Source organism: Bombina bombina, chromosome 4 (assembly GCF_027579735.1).
Source record: "Bombina bombina isolate aBomBom1 chromosome 4, aBomBom1.pri, whole genome shotgun sequence".
Classification (NCBI taxonomy): Eukaryota; Metazoa; Chordata; class Amphibia; order Anura; family Bombinatoridae; genus Bombina; species Bombina bombina.
In genome coordinates, this window is record NC_069502.1 from 656,663,336 (window position 1) to 656,679,581 (window position 16,246).

General features: G+C 36.7%; 1 protein-coding gene across 2 annotated transcripts in view; it reads right to left on the minus strand.

The window, feature by feature from the left end:
• The window catches only part of RNF217 (ring finger protein 217), a 221,611-nt gene extending 207,756 nt beyond the window's left edge, over positions 1–13,855 (minus strand). For both annotated transcript variants that reach the window (XM_053710721.1, XM_053710720.1), the window contains exon 1: positions 12,477–13,855. In XM_053710721.1, coding sequence (XP_053566696.1) covers positions 12,477–13,595 — 1,119 coding nt within the window. In that variant the 5' untranslated portion in view covers positions 13,596–13,855. The remainder of the gene's footprint in view (positions 1–12,476) is intronic.
• Positions 13,856–16,246: the final 2,391 nt, after the last annotated feature.

A 16,246-nucleotide genomic window follows, 5' to 3' on the forward strand; every position in this document is an offset into this window, starting at 1 on the left:
ATACGTATATGCATTTGTGATTGGCTGATTGCTATCACATGGTACAAGGGGAGTGGAAATATACATAACTTTGAAATTTGTTATAAAAAATCTACTACTCATTTGAAGTTCAGACTAAGTGCTATGGCATTGTCTTGTTATCTTGCATTTGTTGATTATGCAAATCTAATGTGTTGACTGGTCCTTTAATTTCAAAATGAATCTTTCATAGTTCAGATAGAGCATATTTTTAAAAAAAAATTCTGATTAAATTCCATTATTAATGTGCAGTCTTTTTTTATAAACACTATCTGATGCACCAGCTCCTACTGAGCATGTGCATGAGTTCACGGTATATAAGTTTGTGACTGACTGATGGCTGTCACATGAAACTGGGGATAAGGATAAAAATTTGAAATTTAAAAAAACCAAAAAACTGCTAATTTGAAATTCAAAGTAACTGTTATTGCGTTGTATGTATATATTGATTATGCAATTCAAGCTCATTAAACTGTTGACTTGGAGTACATTATATGCACTGCATTGTCTAATTATAAAGTCTTAATCATTAAAAATGTTTTCCATTTTGTTAAGAAGGGGACTGACTTAACGTCTTAGGATATATAGGTCATAAATTGTGCTCACTTGCTAAATAATTAACTCCGCCCATCTGCTACTTCCTAGATTTGTGTGTGTTGACATAAAGAGCGATCCCACTCACTCTATACGTAGCTCAAATGCGCATTCACAATGAACGTTTGTATTGCGCATGTGCGAATCCCGGATTCCTAACTCTACTGCGCATGCAATTCTCTGCGATATCTATCTCTAACGCGCAACATGTAGACTATGCTGATGACGTACAAGCTTTACTCCCTGAAAAAACGAATGAGCAACACAGAAGCGCGCTCCTAATCGAAGAAAGACGGGAAAAAATTTGCTAATTCGCTGTAGAATAAATAGGCGAATGACGTTGCTTGACGGCCGCCTAACAGCCAGAGTTTCAATTGGGTATCTTAAAAAAGTGACCAACATCTAAAAAAATGGGTTGAATTCAGAAAGTGTCAAAAATAAAATAATAGCGGCGATAACTTGATTTCAAGATAAGATAGGAAGAAATGATGAATGAAAGTCCTATTATTATTATTAATTAATTATTAACAGAGTATTATTGAAGATCTCAACCCAGTAAAGTCAAAATTAAACTTTCATCATTCCAACAGATCATGCAATTTTAAAACAAATGTAATTATATTATCTAAATTGCTTTGTTCTCTTAGTATCCTTTGTAGAAAAGCATATCTATGTAGGTTAAGGAGCAGCAAAGCACTACTGGGAGCTAGCTGCCGATTGGTGGCTGCACATCCATTGGCTCACCAGATGTATTCAGCTAGTTATCAGTAGTGCGTTGCTAGTTCTTCAACAAAGGATACTAATAGAATGAAGGAAAGTTGATAATAGATGTTAATTAAAAAGTTGCTTAAAACATTATGCTTTATCTGAATCAAAAAAGAAACATTTTGGGTTTCATATCCCTTTATAGGAAATTTTGAAATAAAGCCGTGATCAAACTTTTGAATTCATATTTTGAACACATTGATGCTAAATAAAGTGGTGTCTGTAACGGGGTGTAGTCTTATTCACCTTCCCTTTAAATATTTTATTAAAGTTGTAAACCCGCAATGCATTTTAGTAACCACTTTGTGCATTAACAAATATTTTGCCACTGAATTCTATCAATACTGCAACAAACACCAATCAGGATGCTGTACAAAGCTGTCCACTGAACATATGTCTTTGCAGACAAGGGATCTACCTTCTAGTATATTACAGAACATGATGCAATTAAGTATTGTGTAACAGCTGCAGGCCATTTTTTCTTCTTTTTGTGAAGTGCAACAGGTGGTCCAGGGGTAATGTCCTTTGGCTCCTATGACAATAGTATCACCATTCATGGTTATTTAATTTCATGTTACACTATGCAGGAGACCAATACAATGAATATTTATCTTATTCAATACTGTTCGCTCAATTGCTGCTTTATGGCAGCTGTTTGTGATCATCATTCAAGTATTCTAGCCCAATACAGGGAAATGTGTTTGTACATTGGGATGAGGGAGTTCCTATGGTCAGAGCATTTCAGATTGATTTAATATACTCCTTGATGCAGGTCATAGAAAAGCCACAACACTGAGTGGATTGCAATGGTAACTTGATATGATAATAATGATTTTCTACCAAATATAATTTGAGTAGTACTTAAAACGCAACGTCGTATTCCAAAAGACTGTTTGTTTTCTTTATTTGAAACAAATATGCTTACAGTCTTCTACACTGAAATCCCGATATCCTGGGAAATCTCAACTCCTCCCCCGAGAGTAAACCATAGCCAGTTTTCAATTTCCTCTCGTAGTGATGGGGAGGTTGTTTTGTCTCACATAAGCCTAAAAACTGTTATTTTAGAGAAATCATAAAACAACAAATATGTGTCTTCTATTTAAGTGAAAAACTATATAGTACAAATTAAACAGCAAATCAAAAGTTAATTTGTCTCTACATGATCACTGTTAAATTTACAAAAATCATTAATATTATCTGATATTTTATACTACTTAAACTATTTCCTTTTAGTTAAAAATACAAATCCCATGATGTTTAGCATCCACTTTGATTTACTTCCCTTTATAAAAAAAAAAAAACACTCTATCTTGAAAGTCCCATGACAGGAACAGACACATATAATGTGAAAGTGTCAACTCTGAAATTTTAATTTACACTAATTCAATGTATATTACGAAAAAATGGAGCAATTCAATAGACAAAAGAACAGGGAGCTTCTGCTTTCTTTAGCAGAACGATGACGAATCCGGCTTCCAATTTTTGCGTGCCCCCTTTGGCATCAAGCTTGTGAGGCACGCCATGATTGGAGGAAACCGGATCGTCATCAATATGCTAATAAAAGTAGGAGGAGAAAAAGAAGAAGAGAGAGAAAGAGGGAAAGAGAGAAAGAGAGAAAGAGAGAAAAAAGGGCCCGAAAGCAGCATTCTTAAAGTTTTTCTTAAAGGGACACTGTACCCAAAAATTTTCTTTCGTGATTCAGATAGATCATGACATTGTAAGCAACTTTCTAATTTACTCCTATTATCAAATTTTCTTCATTCTCTTGGTATCTTTATTTGAAATACAAGAATGTAAGTTTAGATGCCGGACCATTTTTTGGTGAACAACCTGGGTTGTCCTTGCTGATTGGTGGATAAATTAATCCACCAATAAAAAAGTGCTGTCCAGAGTACTGAAACCAAAAAAAAGCTTAGATGCCTTCTTTTTCAAATAATGATAGCAAGAGAACAAAGAAAATTTGACAATAGGAGTAAATTATAAATTTGCTTAAAATTGCATGGTCTTTCTGAATTAAAAAAAAATTGGGTTCAGTGTCCCTTTAAGTATTTTGAGACAGATGAAACTTCCCTGCATAACCAATACCCATAACTCCAAGACTTTTATTTCTGTCTGCTATATTTCTGGTTTATTCTGTATAACACTATAGGCAAAACACCCCTCTAGTTCCTAAAACTGTGTGCCTAACCCCTCAATATTTCCTTAGCCCCTGAATTTAAAATTATATTATATGAAACATACAAACAGCACAGAAATCTTGATTTATTGATCATAGTTAGTCCTCTCAAATTCCTGCCTTTTTCTTTGAAAAAAAATTCACGAAAATAGCTAAACTCTGAGAAAAATTCAAAGGTTAAAGGACCAGTCAACACATTAGATTTGCACAATCAACAAATGCAAGATAACAAGACAATGCAATAGCACTTAGTCTGAACTTCAAATGAGTAGTAGATTTTTTTATAACAAATTTAAAAGTTATGTATATTTCCACTCCCCTTGTACCATGTGATAGCAATCAGCCAATCACAAATACATATACGTATAGTCTGTGAATTCTTGCACATGCTCAGTAGGATCTGGTGACTCAAAAAATGTAAATATAAAAGACTGTGCACATTTTTTTTAATGGAAGTAAATTGGAAAGTTGTTTAAAATTACGTGCTGTATCTGAGTCATGAAAATTTAATTTAACCTGAGTTAAAGAAAGAAAAAAAAGTGAGGATTTTCTCACCCTCTCTGATCAAGCAGCTGTTTGATTAGGGCAAAAAAGTTACTTTATTAAAGTGTAATGGGAAACAACTAATTCAAATAAGGTGTTATAGGCCTTATGTATATTTTTGAAAAACTGAATGAAATATTTTAAGCAGCTAACCCATTGTTTGGACGTAATTATGTTGTTATGTCTCCTTGTCTCTACCTGGTGACTGAGCATTGTATTGTATTATTTGAGAGTGATCCCCACACCAGGTAGAGTGTCAAAAGAAATGCTCTCATAGCTGATGATAGCTTTCCCACACCGTAGGGGAGGCAACATGTAAGCGGTGTGAGTGAGACCATAAGAATTGTATCCAAATGATTCAATCAGCCTCTTTAATCCTCAAAAGCAGTGTAAGAGCCGGGGGGGGGGGGGGGATTTACCAGTGTGAATTCCCTAAATCAACATAGATATACTACAGGTAGAAAACCCTTTATCCAAACTGCTTGGATTTGGAATATTTGCATATTTAAAATTCCCAAATACAGTACAATGAAGAGGGGTCATGCTGTTTAACCCCTTAATGACCACAGCACTTTTCCATTTTCTGTCCGTTTGGGACCAAGGCTATTTTTACATTTTTGCGGTGTTTGTGTTTAGCTGTAATTTTCATCTTACTCATTTACTGTACCCACACATATTATATACCGTTTTTCTCGCCATTAAATGGACTTTCTAAAGATATCATTATTTTCATCATATCTTATAATTTACTATAAAAAAAATTATAAAATATGAGGAAAAAATTGAAAAAAACACACTTTTTCTAACTTTGACCCCCAAAATCTGTTACACATCTACAACCACCAAAAAACACCCGTGCTAAATAGTTTCTAAATTTTGTCCTGAGTTTAGAAATACCCAATGTTTACATCTTCTTTGCTTTTTTTGTAAGTTATAGGGCCATAAATACAAGTTGCACTTTGCTATTTCCAAACCATTATTTTTCAAAATTAGCGCTAGTTACATTAGAACACTAATATCTTTCAGGAATCTCTGAATATCCATTGACATGTATATAATTTTTTTTAGTAGACATCCCAAAGTATTGATCTAGGCCCATTTTGGTATATTTCATGTCACCATTTCACCGCCAAATGCGATTAAATACAAAAAATCGTTCACTTTTTTACAAATTTTTTCACAAACTTTATGTTTCTCACTGAAATTATTTACAAACAGCTTGTGCAATTATGGCTTAAATGGTTGTAAATTCTTCTCTGGGATCCCCTTTGTTCAGAAATAGCAGACATATATGGCTTTGGCGTTGCTTTTTAGTAATTAGAAGGCTGCTAAATGCCACTGCGCACTACACGTATATTATGCCCAGCAGTGAAGGGGTTAATTATGGAGCATGTAGGGAGCTTCTAGGGTTAATTTTAGATTTAGTGTAGTGTAGTAGACAACCCCAAGTATTGATCTAGGCCCATTTTGGTATATTTCATGCCACCATTTCACCGCCAAATGCGATCAAATTAAAAAAAACATTAAATTTTTCACAATTTTAGGTTTCTCACTGAAATCATTTACAAACAGCTTGTGCAATTATGGCACAAATGGTTGTAAATGCTTCTCTGGGATCCCCTTTGTTCAGAAATAGCAGACATATATGGCTTTGGCGTTGCTTTTTGGTAATTAGAAGGCCGCCAAATGCCGCTGCATTTCACACGTGTATTATGGCTAGCAGTGAAGGGGTTAATTATGTAGCTTGTAGGGAGCTTGCAGGGTTAATTTTAGCTTTAGTGTAGAGCTCAGCCTCCCACCTGAAACATGAGACCCCCTGATCTCTCCCAAACAGCTCTCTTCCCTCCCCCACCCCCCAATTGTCCCCGCCATCTTAAGTACTGGCAGAAACTCTGCCAGTACTAAAATAAAAGCTATATTTGGGTTTTTTTTTTTTTTTTTTTTAGCATATTTACATATGCTGCTGTGTAGGATCCCCCCTTAGCCCCCAGCCTTACTGATCCCCCACCAAAGAGCTCTCTAACCCTCCCCCTCTGCCTTAATGGGCGCCATCTTGGGTACTGGCAGCTGTCTGCCAGTACCCAGTTTAGTGAATAATGTGCCTTTTTTTTAAAATAAAAACCCTTTTCTGCAGTGTAGCTTCCCCCCCCCCCCCCCCCAAGATCAACCCCCCACCCCTTCCACATCAATTAGCTGTTATTTACACTTTAATTCAAGTACTTTTTAAACTTGATTTTTCTGTAGTGTAGCGGTTCCCTCCCGCTCCCGCCCCGTGCACGCGCCCGCCCGCCGCCCCCCGTGCACGCGCGCGCTCCCGTGCGCGCTCCCTCCCCTCCCGCCCCCGATCCCGCCCCCCTCCACTGGGTACATCGATGGCCGCCCACCCGCCTCCCAGACTTGCTCCCACCCACCAACGATACCGGCCACCGATGTCCGGTGCAGAGAGGGCCACAGAGTGGCTCTCTCTGCATCGGATGGCCAAGGGGGGTTATTGCAGGATGCCTCCATATCGAGGCATCACTGCAATAACCGGAAAGCAGCTGGAAGCGAGCAGGATCGCTTCCAGCTGCTTTCCACACCGAGGACGTGCAAGGTACGTTCTCAGGCATTAACTGCCTTTTTTTTGAGGACGTACCCTGCACGTCCTCGGTCGTTAAGGGGTTAAAGGGACAGTCAACTCAAATTGTTTTAATAGATAGATAATCCCTTTATTACCCATTCCCAGTTTTGCACAGAACATGGTTATATGAATATACTTTTACCTCTGTGATTACCTTGTTTCTAAGCATCTTCGGATGGCCCCGTGATCACATGACTTTATCTATTGACTTGCATGTAAGCCAATTAGTGATATGTTGTTAGAATCCACGGTTGTCACCAAAATGCTATCTATATGGCTCACATGAACTAGCTTCCCCTGATGTGAAAAGCAAATACAAAAGCATGCAATCATGGGGCTGTCTTTAGGGACTTAGAAACAGACAGAAATGTAGAGGTTTAAATGGTTATAAAGTATATTAATATAACCATGTTGGTTGTGCAAAGCTGTGGAATGGATAATGAAGGCATTATCTATCTTTTTAAACAATAACTATTTTGTGTTTACTGTCCCTTTAAGTATTTATGTTGTGAACTTGCTACATCAGATGCCCCTAGGCAATTACCTAATTTACTTAATTAGAAAATGCAGCCAAATGTACCAAAATATTGGCCCCTTAAAGTGATGGTCAACTCTCCCCTTATAAAAAAAAAACGATCCAGAATGTTAAATATATTTTAGATGGAGTTTAATTAATCAATTGTAATGAAGATGTGCTGTAACTTACTTTTTAAAGGGACAGTATACTGTAAAATAGTGTTTCCCTTAATGTGTTTATAATTGCTTTTTTTACCAACTGCAGAGTATAAAATGTATGAGATTTGCTTTTTAAGGTTTATTTGTGTATATTAAAGCTCTGATTTTGTGTTTAGAAGCCACAACCTAATAAAATAGGTTGAGCTTGTAGGTATAATCAGATCTCATTACTGTATCACATTGTGTACATATACCTGTTTCTTTATCTTATGTCTGTCCATAAAACAATCACCAGTACTTGGAGAGAACAATGGAAAATCAACATTGTTTTACCTTATCTCTGCTATATCCCACTGGGAGTGTAATTTCTTCTGCTGGCTGTGTTTACAAAGTTTATCTATAGCTTGGACCTGCGGCCACAAACTTTCAGAATAGGTGGGGATACCACATGCTAAATCAACTATTTCAAAATGCCAATATAAGGGTAAAGGAGCTACTTGTATACAGTTTAATACACTCCAGCAGGTAAAGTGGATCATTGCGAACAAATTAAAGGGGAGAACATTTTTGAGTAAACTGTCCCTTTAATCTAGATATGAACTTCAAATACCCCGCACTCTGCAGCCCACTTCAAAATTCAAGCAGAGTGCGGGGTATTTAAATGTCATATCTGGATTAAAAAGCAAGTTACAGCGCATCTTCATTACAATTGATTAATTAAACTCCATCTAAAACATTGGTAACAGTCCTGATTTGTTTTTATAAAGGGGATAGTTTACCAGCAAGTAAAAAGTACATTAACTTATATAAAAACCATGAAGTATTTTTGTTGCATCTAAGTCAATGTATTTTAGAATGTATTTCAAGTTTTTTTTTTTTTTTTTTAACAGATGTGGCACAACTGAGAAAGAGCACTGTTCACTAAGAACAGTACAGGTAGCCCTCAGTTTACGCCGGGGTTAGGTTCAAGAAGGAATGGTTGTAAATCGAAACCGTTGTAAATTGAAACCCAGTTTATAATGTAAGTCAATGGGAAGTGAGGGAGATAGGTTCCAGGCCCCTCTCAAAATTGTCATAAGCAACACAGAATACATTATTTTTAAAGCTTTGAAATTAGGACTTTAAATGCTAAACAGCATTAGGAACCTAATAAAATAATCACACAACATAGAATATATAATTAAACTAAGCTAAATGAACAAAAACATTTGCTAAACAGCATTATAAACCTAATAAAATAATCACACAACACAGACTTCACTTGCATTTTTCTGCAAACAGTTCTTTCTATGCATTCCAATCTGGACTGATTTATAGACAGGAAGATCTTGTTCCTTCGAAATCTGCTCGATAGCTCAGGTCTGGTTAAACTGATTAATTTCAGCTTGCTTGGCTTTGCTGCAACACAAGCGGACAGCTCCACCTATTGGCTATTTTAATAAATGCACTGCTTCTCAATGCTTTTCAATAGCAGTCACATGACTGGAAAAAAAGGTTGTTATTCTGAAACGGTGTAAATTGAACCGTTGTAAAACGAGGGTCACCTGTATTGCTTTAACACAAACCTTCTGTTTGTTCAAAATTAAAACAAGTTTAATTATCTTCGAAGAGATAACTTGAGCAAGTCGATATTGATATTTCTGGTTTTGTAATGACCACAAATTACTAGTATGTGCTGTTATATAACCCATGGAGCCTCATAATACAGCTTATTTGGGTATGTCGTGGACATATCATCCTGTGTTTACTTTACTGAATAATGTAAAGACTGTTTCTTTTGTTAATAGTTGGTTTGTAAACTTGCCTTTTTGTAAAATGTTTGAGGTTATAAGTAAACGGTGGATCCTCATTGGAGGATCTGACAGATCTAATTAGTAAGCTGTTAAGTTTCCTTCTGGCTGACTACTATGTAAAATGGAAAGAATTACCTAACCACACCTTACTACTGTACCACTATTGTATTTTTTTTTTTCCTTGTAACCTCAATAAAAACTTATTGGAAAATAAAAACAAGTTTAATTATAAAAAATATATATTTATAAAAAATAAATACTGCAACAAGTTTAAGTGATACATTTTTCAAAGATTTATGTCAGCTAAAAGGGATAAAACATGTTTTTCAAATTGTGTCATATAAAATGGTGGCTTTCTTTTTTTTTTTTTACTAAAACTCATGTTCCTTTAAAGAAAAATAAATAAATATGTGTTTATCCTCCTCCAATAAAATGAAAGGAGATCTGCTAATCAGCCAGTCAGCAATCAGGCATTAAAGAGACAGTATACACCAATGTTCATATAACTGCATGTAATAGACACTACTATAAAGAATAATATGCACAGATACTGATCTAAAAATCCAGTATAAAACTGTTTTTAAAAAAAAATTACTTAGAAGCTTCCAGTTTAGCTCTGTTAAAAAGGTAGCTGGAACATCCACTGCAAGTGGGAAAAAGCACACTCCCCCTGCATATGAAAAGACCCTTTACACAAACAGGAGCAAGCTGGAGTAGGTATAAATCAGTATTATCCTAAAACTGTGGGGCTTGGTTAGGAGTCTGAAAATCAGAGAAATGTTATTTAAAAATAGGCAAAACTATACATTAAAAACAAAAAAACACCTGTATGGGCTATATAAATGGATCAATTACAAAACATTTATATAAAAAAAAATCTAGTGTATAATGTCCCTTTAAGGCCCAAGTGTTCATAGAGATGTATTTCCTGCTAGCTTCAAAATCAAATAACATAAATATATATTAGCATTTCATATGCATGCTAAAATGTTAAAGGGAAACTAAACCCAAATGTTATCTTTCATGATTCAGATAGATTATGCAATTTTGATCAATTTACTAATTTACTCCTATTATCAATTATTCTTTGTTTTCTTAGTATCTTAATCTAAAAAAGCAGGAATGTAAGCTTAAGAGCAGGCCCATTTTTGGCTCAGTACCCTGGGTAGCGCTTGCTGATTGGTGGATACATTTAGCCACCAATCAGCAAGTGCTACCCAGGTTCTGAACCAAAAATGGACGGGATCCTAAGTTTTACATTCCTGCTTTTCAAATAAAGATACTAAGAGAACAAAGACATTTGATAATAGGAGTAAATTAGAAAGTTGTTTAAAATTGCATGCTCCATCTGAATAATGAAAGAAAAAAAATTGGGTTTAGTATCCCTTTAAGCTTGTCCTGTGCCTTTAAATGCAATACAAATATTAATTAAAGGGACATTAAACACTTTGAGATGGTAATATAAAATGATAAATTGTATATAATAAAACAACTCTGCAATATACTTTCATTATTTATTTTGTCCTCTTTGCCTGTAATTCCATTCTGAAATTGTGAGCTTTTCAGTTCCTGTTAGAAATGGAAGTGCAGAACACTGTTAAATACAGCACAACCATTGGCTGCACACTCTAGTGACCTATGTATAACTGACCATAATTGGCCACAGCAGAGAAGGTAACACAAGTTACAACATGGCATCTCCCAGTGTTTTATAGACACTAAAACTTTACACTTATTTTGTCACTTTTTAAACAACTAATGAAACTTTAAAAAATACATCTACATGTTAGTCATGGACTATTTTTTCTTTGAATGCATCATTCTATCTAGCATGTATTTAGTGTTTAATGTCCCTTTAAATTAGGCTTGACTCGCAGAGACGAGGGATTGAGACACTGGTTGAAAAATAGTGCTTTGCCTAAACAGTCTTAAACACTATTAAACTGGGTACTTCTAACCCCTTGCACTGGGGATCACAATGTTTTTCTGTATCAAGAGAACTTGTTGACACGTTCACATACTTTTAAAGTGCTAATTAAGCAATGTTTAATATAACTCCTTTATATACATTCATGAAAATGTAATGTCTTTCTGTAGTTTCTCATCTACACACGTTATATTCTCAAAACGTTTGAGACAGCAATACAAGATACACTGACACAGCAATGTGCTGTGAGCTTTCCTTAGGATGTTTATATTGCTAGAATCACTCTCTCTGTCCATCAATCACTGCCAGGGACACCCCGTGTAACCTCTTTCAGCTTTACTTGTAAGCAAATGAACACAAGGGATCTTGTATATTACAAGCTGGTAACAAAGAGTAGCAAATGCCCACATCCTCTGCCTTTATCTCAAACTAAGTTTTCTGCCTGGGACAGGTTGTTTTTCTTAGCAGAAGGAAGATAAAACTAGAGAGTCACTTCCTGTGTGATTATCGCAAAATCCAGTCACAGAGGAGGATGTGGGAGACTTTTCTTAATCCACACAAATTGTCTGGGGGTAATTGTATTGCAAAATACTGAACACAAGTTTTATAAGAACATCTAGAATTGTATCTATTATGAAAATATGTTACTCTTATAGAAAACAAAGAATGTTTTTCTAACAATAAGGAAGTTTTGATTTTATGACTTATATTTAATAGTTACTGAGAAATATTTATTGATTGTAAACAGGGCCAAAGTATTCCCAATGTATCACTGTATGCTTTAATTCTCCATTGAATTATCAAGAGCTAAATGCCTAAATCAAGCATCAAGAAAATAAACTGTGCAATTGGAAGTGTGCACAAACTCACAGCTGAGAAAAAAAAATAATCACATTTTAAATGTCAACTTCTAGTGTATAATGTCCTTGCAGTGACATTGCAACAACCCTTCTGAGTCAGTAAAAAGTGGCTCTCATCATATGCATCACTTTGCAGAAAGAAGCTTAGCAACTGTAACAACAATCTGCAAAACATCAATGTAGCTGTAACTGACTTTCATCAGTCTGCAATTACTAATAAATTAAATTGGCACTGCAGAAACTCTGTAATAAAAGTGTACCATAAAAAAGACAGAAGTAGCTATAACAGTTTAAGGGACTTTGTATTAAATGATTTGATTTTTAGAGCAGCAGTGTATTTATTGTTGACTGTGATGTGTTACTACAGGGTACTGGCAAAGGGTTATGTGTCCTAAGAGTTTGGAGGTCAATGGATTCCTTTAGTACTAAAACTCTATATAAGTCACATGGTTGAAAATGTTTGTAAAATACTGTTAGAGACACACAACTAAAATAGTATAATTACCTGGGAACTGAGATATCTTTTAAGACAATCCTCACAGACACCTTTCTTGCAACATGGAAGAGGTTTGATTGGTTTATCCTCTAAACAAACTCGGCAGCTCATCAACACCTTGTGCAGGGAATCCCCTCTGCTGTTTATCAGGAAGGGGGAAAGCTCCAGCTCCAGGCTGGCAGGGGAAAGGGTTAACTCTCCATTCACTGGCTGACTGCTCTTTATGGGGCCTTCAGACATAGTGCCCTGCTCAGTAGGGGGCATAGGGGGAAGCCCTTCTGAAAAGTCATTCTCCACACAGTATACAGTGCAAAATACACTTTGCCTCTTTGTTTTTGGGCTTCCAATAGTGCCACCCTGTGCATCTTGAGTATGTGTAAACATCCCAGCTCCAGGCTGGCATTGCTTAGTCTCACTGTCCACTGTCCTTGCTGGAGTAACCTCCTGCACTGGTGTCCACTGAAAGTCCTGTGTCTCAACTCTAACACCCTCTCTGTGGGGTGCACACAACACTTTCTGCTGTCCCACAGAACAATCAATTACCCTGGGCTGCCCTACATGGCAACAGTGAATGACCCCTTGATCTGTAACCTGGGAATAACCCCTTACACCCTGTTCCCCAATATGAGATTCATCAAAGACACCTTGTTCCACTGTATGGTAGTGACCAATAAACCCTTGGTCCTCTGCGTGGGAAAGACCAGTGACCTCTTTCTGACCTGCAGACTGATCAATGACCTCTAGTGTCTTAACCTGTGGTTGACCCATGACCCCCTGTTCCCCTAAGTGGGGCATACCCAAACACACTGACTCCCTAGCTTGGGATTTATCAGTTACCCCCTGATCATCAGATTGGTGATGACCACCGACTCCAAGCTCCACAGGCTGAGGCTGACCCAGGGCGTCCTTCACCCTTGTACTGTCATGTTCTATGGGGTCACCGGCAACCCCCACATTTACTATACTCTGCAGTACCCAGGGGTCTGTCTGCGCACTTTTACACTCAGAGATTTCCTGGTCCCCTTGGCTGCCCTCCGTTTCCTCTTCTCCTTGAAACTCTTGGCTGCTACTAGCGGTGTGCTGCAGATCCTCATGCTGATCCCCCATTCCCAGTGCCAGCCTTCCCATGCAGCAGTGCCCGTACACTCAGGCTCCTTACAGCTGCAGGTCACTTTTGCTTCCGGGTCCCTCCAGGGGCCTCTCTCCCAATGAGATCTGCAGAGGATAAGAAGGCACTGCTTGTTTCCCTGACACGTCCTCTCCGCCTCCCCGGCTGCAGGGCAACACAGCCCCATGCACAGCTCCTAACGCGTTATTTCGGGGCAGTTCAGCTGTTCCGCTGCCCTGTGCACTACTACAAAGAGGCACAGCCGGTGTCATAGCAGACTCTGTATTCCTCACTCTCATGCACCAGCTTCCAGCTCCTGTCTCCTCCCCTGCCACTCTCACTGCCTCTACTTCTTCTGTTTTTAAGGTGGATTTGTCTGTTGACGTGCTGTAAGGTTAGTTGGTTGAAAGTGCGTGCATGTTTGATGGGGACAGAATAAGACGTTAAAATATTTTGTATAAAAGAGGTTTCATTTTAAGCTCTTTAAGTTGTTATTGAACCTAAAGGGGTATTAAAGGAAATTAATTTTTAGGCATATTATTTTTTTGGTAAGGGTACCAACAGTAATAGGGCTGGTGTTCTCCCCACAGTATAGTTACCAGTTATTACACATAGAAAGTCTGGCACTCTTTTGCAGGTACACAGCTAGATTAAAAGCAAAATAAAAAAAATGAGTTACAGTCAGGTGGATAAAAATATATATATTTTAAATTATATATTTTTTATTTAAATATAATTTTTCTTTATTTAAATAGGATTTTTTTAAAATAAAATACATGGTATTTTGTTGTTTTTTTTAATTAAAAATCTATCTATGGTTTTTGTTTAACCCCCTTAGTGACCAGACTGTTTTTCAATTTTCTTACTGTTAAAGGGACAGTCAACACCAGAATTTTTGTTGTTTTTAAAAGATAGATAATTCCTTAATTACCTATTCCCCAGTTTTGCATAACCAACACAGTTAAAATAATACACATTTTACCTCTGTAATTACCTTGTATCTGAGCCTCTGCAGACTGCCCCCTTATTTCAGTTCTTTTGACAGACTTGCATTTTAGCCAATCAGTGCTCACTCCTCGGTAAATTCACGTGCATGAGCTCAATGTTATCTATATGAAACACATGAACTAACAAACTCAAGTGGTGAAAAAATGTCAAAATGCATTTACAGTAGAGGTGGCCTTCAAGGTCTAAAAAATTAGCATATGAATCTCCTAGGTTTAGCTTTCAACTAAGAATACCAAGAGAACAAAGTAAAATTGGTGATTAAGGTAAATTGGAAAGTTGTTTAAAATGACATGCCCTATCTGAATCATGAAACTTTATTTTTGACTAGACTATCCCTTTAAGAAGCAAACAAGATAATTCATTCTGAAATTAGGAATAGTTTTTAATTATGTAGCATGAGGCTGTATATTAATGGCTGTAAAGTTTATTTTTTTTGGTAAATTAATGTCATGCTCTCCCAAAGGTTTCTGTAAGATTATTTTTGGCATTTTTTCTGTCTAGAAGATATTATCAGATATTTTTGGTTTTGTAGTTCTCAAAACTGTGAATTTAATAAATATACAGAGTTGAGAAACAGACCTTAAAAAGACATTAAACACTAAATAAATGCTAGATAGAATGATGTATTCAAATAAAAGATTAGTCTGAGAATAATATGTAGATGTATTTTTTAAAGTTTCATTAGCTGCTTAAATATTGACAAAATAGGTGTAAAGTTTTAGTGTCTATAAAACAATGAGAGGTGCCATGTTGTAACTTAGGTTACCTTCTCTGCTGTGGCCAATTACAGACAGTTATAAATAGGTCACTAGAGTGTGCAGCCAATGGCTGTGTGGAATATAACAGTGTTCTGCACTTTCTATCAGGAACTGAAATGCTCAAGGTATTGCAGGAAAATGGACAAAATAAATAAGGAAAGTATATTGCAAAGCTTTTTTTATACAGTTTATCATTTTATATTACCATCTCAAAGTGTTTAATGTCCCTTGATAAAGGCCCCTGGCGGCTGAAACGCGTAGAGAGACTGCTGACCCTGTACCTATACACTCTAAGCTGGTGCAATTCATTTCTATTATTCTATACCAGTTAGGACAGGTACATTGAGACATATCCCAAAGTAGGAATAGTCTCTGTATGTATAATTCCTGTCCCATGACCCGAATTTTTTGTCTTCCACTAACCAACTTGCAATCACCCAATACAAGTGGAAGGTCACTGGAGCACTAAATATCTACCGGTCATAACGGACCGCACCTTACTTCCTAACCCGGAACTGCATCTACTAAGCAGCGCTGACTGCCGATCCCCCTGAGGACCGCATCTACTAAGCAGCGCTGACTGCTGAACCCCCTGAGGAAAGCAGACGGATCTTTATGTTTACCGACTTGGAGCGGACAATACTATAAGGTTTTTCCCCAAAGAAACTTGTTAATGTGGTATCGATTGTTTGTTTATTACATAAGTAACAGGACAATTTACGATACTCACTGCAGCCTATGGGACTATCAATGCAATAGTACACGTCTTTATGTAAGAGTGAAAAACCCATTGCATATCTAATGTTAAAGGGACAGTCTACACCAGAATTTTTACTGTTTTAAAAGATAGATAATCCCTTTATTACCCATTTCCCAGTTTTGCATAACCAACACAGATATAATAA